The sequence below is a fragment of the Nanorana parkeri genome, unplaced genomic scaffold, assembly GCF_000935625.1.
Source record: "Nanorana parkeri isolate BGI_ZX_2015 unplaced genomic scaffold, ASM93562v1 scaffold423, whole genome shotgun sequence".
NCBI classification, from domain to species: Eukaryota; Metazoa; Chordata; class Amphibia; order Anura; family Dicroglossidae; genus Nanorana; species Nanorana parkeri.
Window position 1 is genome coordinate 489,885 of NW_017306691.1, and position 3,827 is coordinate 493,711.

General features: G+C 45.7%; 1 protein-coding gene across 9 annotated transcripts in view; it reads left to right on the forward strand.

Moving 5' to 3' along the window:
• LRRFIP1 (LRR binding FLII interacting protein 1) overlaps window positions 1-3,827 on the forward strand; it is a 110,263-nt gene that overhangs the window by 59,421 nt on the left and 47,015 nt on the right. For all 9 annotated transcript variants that reach the window (XM_018559958.1, XM_018559966.1, XM_018559962.1 and 6 more), the window contains exons 4-5: window positions 149-196; window positions 2,143-2,187. In XM_018559958.1, coding sequence (XP_018415460.1) covers window positions 149-196; window positions 2,143-2,187 — 93 coding nt within the window. The remainder of the gene's footprint in view (window positions 1-148; window positions 197-2,142; window positions 2,188-3,827) is intronic.

The following is a 3,827-nucleotide window of genomic DNA, read 5'->3' on the forward strand; positions in this document are numbered from 1 at the left end:
TATATTTAGTGTTTTTCTGTTGACAAAGCTTGACCTGACAACTAGTGCATGGAATGCTGTATATTGATGAACGCTTTGCTGTGCGTGGCGTGCTTTTCTTTGATGTTTACCAGTCCTGCTGATCTGCCACTTTTTCTTCTTCCTTCAGAAATATTATGGTTTGGATGCCAAGTGGGGTGACATTGAGCAATGGATGGTAGGCTTTTACAAACAATCCCTGTGTGTTGTGTTTAATAAACCTTGTGAGCTGCTTTAGAGTTAGAAGCAGTCAGTACGGGGAATGCATGTTCAAAAAATTGTAAGTATGAGAAGGCAACTGTGGAAGCTGGTCCTATCCTTGCCATGAAGAAGCAACAGTGTACAAACCTTAGAACCAGAAAACACTTATTCTGCTGGTAACACTAAGGCTCATTCACACTTGGCACTGGTGTTTTTATGCAGAGATCTGCCTGCAAAATCTGTCCGGCTAGATGCTTTGTTTATGCTTTTTAAAATGACGCATGTTTACACGCATGTGGGTTTAGCTGCATCTGTCCTTTGTCCATTGAAACAGTCCATTAAAGTAGCCAATGAGATTTTAGCAACTAAATGCATCTTGTGTTTACATGTGTTATAGTGCGTTTAGGAGTTAAAATTCATTCCTGGACAAACCTGACTGCAGATAAAAGCATCTAAACTATGGATTCACGATACATCGGCCGCTGAAACATATCGGCGGAAAACAGCACTTTTGGCATACTGCCGAAAGTGCCATTTTCTGGCCGATACAGTGGTGCATCCGTTTTTTCTCTCCTCCCCGATGGTCGCTGCTCTGTGTCCCAGCGGGAGGAGAGAAACTCCTGCAGCGTTCAGCGGCCTGTGACAGGAGAGCGCTGCGAGTGGCTGGCGTCTCTACTTCCACACAGCTCAGCCTCCTGTCGCAGAGCGGTGTGTGAGCAGAGACAACCAGCGCTGTCACAGGAGGCCGTGACAGCTGTCAGGCAGGAGAGTGAGTACAAACACTCAGTAATCTGTGATCGCTGAGTGTTTGTAAATAATTGAGGACAGAGTATGTTGACTATATCCTTAATTATGAATGAATGGAAGTGATCTACATCCCCAAAATAAAAAAACATTTTCGGTTTTGAACGGACATTTTTTTTTTCCGGTTTTTAATTTTTATTTTCGGTGCAACGCTAGTCTAAACGTAATGTGTGAATAGATGCATTGAAAATCATTAGATGCATGTATGGGAAAACCATTCTAAACTCGTATAAACGCCTCTAATCGCAGTGAGAGTGCAGCTCTGGTCCCTGTTCACACCTGAGCGATTCGATGGACAACAAAAGGAAACCCATTGTTTCCTAACCTGTTCACACTTATGCAACACACTTCTGCAATTTTGAAATGGTAACGTTAAAAATAGTGTGCTTGTAGCCCCATATACTTCAATGGGAGCACATGTAATATGCATTTTTGTGCGTTTAGTGCATGACAACAAGCCCCTATCCCCTAGCATCCTATACTATTTTTTATCTTTCTAGCTTCCTTGGCGAAAACATTAACACAGGAAAAAGCAATAAAACGCATGAGAAACATGCAATGAAAATAGCCCAAAAAAATGTGCCACTCGTTCTGGTGCGATCGATCACACTGTGGGTGGGGGGTGCGTGGCAGTGCATTGAAGTCAATGGCACCGCAGCCACGCCCCATCAAGGCAGGAAGCCGGCCGGGATGTGATACATTGCGTTTCAGCAGCTGACCGCTCTGGAACGCACGATTTATGGGGTGAACAAGTCCTAAGGCCTGTGGCTGGACTGAGAATTCTTGTGAATTTATGTTTGCAATACCTTCCCGGTGGGCTTCCTGCAAGATTTAAAAAGTGTTTTTTATGCAGATGGTCTTTAAATTCTGTAAAAATGCTGTTTAGCCCTTGTGTGCCTGCTCAGTGTAGGATTGCTGAGTGGACTGCATGTGAATTTATTCCTCATCTTTTATTATATCATTTCTATTTTAAAACCTGTCCTTACCCTACCAGCTTCCCACGCCCCCATCCCCATTGGATTGTGTTTTCCTTTCTCCTCCCATTGTCTCTTGTGTGTTTTATCTGCCTTGCTGTGAGCTGCTTCATGTGTTTCTCTTGTCCCTGCCATGCTTTTCCAGGAAGATAGTGAGCGATACTCACACAGACCACGGAGGAATCTCCAGGTCAGTCTTTACCCGTGCACCATTATGTAAACCATTCTAACCTACTGATCTGTAGAACAGGTTTAAAGCACTTCAATGCTGAAACTGCATGATCGTCCTGTACATTTCTCCTTTTTATACTTCCAATTTTAGCCACGTGGGTTTTAAGTAAAGCTTGGCTGTCGCCATTACTCTACTACACATTAAACCAAGAATGATGCATTATAATAATAACAACTTGATTAATATTATACCAACTGTATGTTAACCTATGTGTGTGGCTGCTTCGGTAGTCCTACCTTATTATATGCATGAAATTGCCATCTTTCACACAGATTAATGGAGAAGAATTGTGAGAGTTAAATATATTCTTCCCAATACATTAGGAGACACTGCAGCTGTCACATGCTGGCTCTATACCGAGAGCTGAGCAATCATATAACCGCTGTTGGATCAGCTCAGTCTCCTCCCTGCAGAGAGCAGCAACACCACTCAGTCACCGCTCCCTGCTGGGATTCCCAGCCCCCACTTCTTTCCTCCAGTGCTCATTGGAGGGACAGACAGGGAAGGGGGGGGCAGGGTGGATCCTGACAATATTGTAGGGATCTGTCCTGTCTGCAGTGTGGCTCTGTGCTGTCAGCATATAGCGGGTGGGCGGTAGCATGCTATGTGTTGACTTTGACTTTGGGTCACAGGACGACATTAGTAAAGGCCGTGACACACAGCACGCGAAGCCGTGCAGAGCGAAGCAAAGCTATCCGGCACGGAGCTTTGCGTGCAGTGTGTGAGCTGAGTGCAGTCAGATGATTGACAGCACCTTCAGCCAATCGGCTCGTCTGTAACAACCTGCCAGCTGTCGCATCGCGCTGGTTTATATGCGCGAGCCGATTGGCTGAAGTTGAAATTGTTCATCTCGGCACGCTCAGCTCCGCGAGCTCTCGCAAGCTGAGGTGCCGAGCAGAAAATTACATGACACACTGCTCGCAAAGGCAACGCGCCCCCGCTCCGCGCTGCTTCGCGTGCAGTGTGTCACGGCCTTAAATGTACTCCTGTATACACATTCTTACACAACATCACTGACCTCTCTAGCAGCTTTTAATGTGAAGCTATTTAAAGGAGAACTATGGGGTTAAGGCTTTTCCGTCACCTTAGGCTCAGTATATTGGGACGCCACAGCTGAAGCGGATCCAGACAATTATGTCTGGATCCGCCAAGCTGCGTGACTGACAGCTGGCTCTGCCTATCTAGAGGCAGAGCCAGCTGTACCCGCCCCCTCCCCTGTCCGTTCCGCCAGTCAGCGCTGGCGGATCGGAGCGGGGAGGGGGGAATCCAGCCCCTCCCCTGTCACGGTAGAGAGCCGTGACAGGATCGAGAGGTGAGCGAACGCCGTTATGTGTTCGCTCACCTCCCCATCTATAGTTCTCCTTTTTAAGCTTGAAGATTCTCAAAGATAGAACAAATACTCTGAAAAAAACAGCTTAGAAATGTCTGCTGGTTGTTTACATTAGAGGGCTAGTGGGCTGCCACGATCTATTCTACAACTCACTACCTGTCTTGCGCATTTTGAAAATAAATTTCTACTCGATAAATTTATGTATGTATGTATGTATGTGTGTGTGTGTGTGTGTGTGTGTATATATGTATATCTATCTATCTATCTA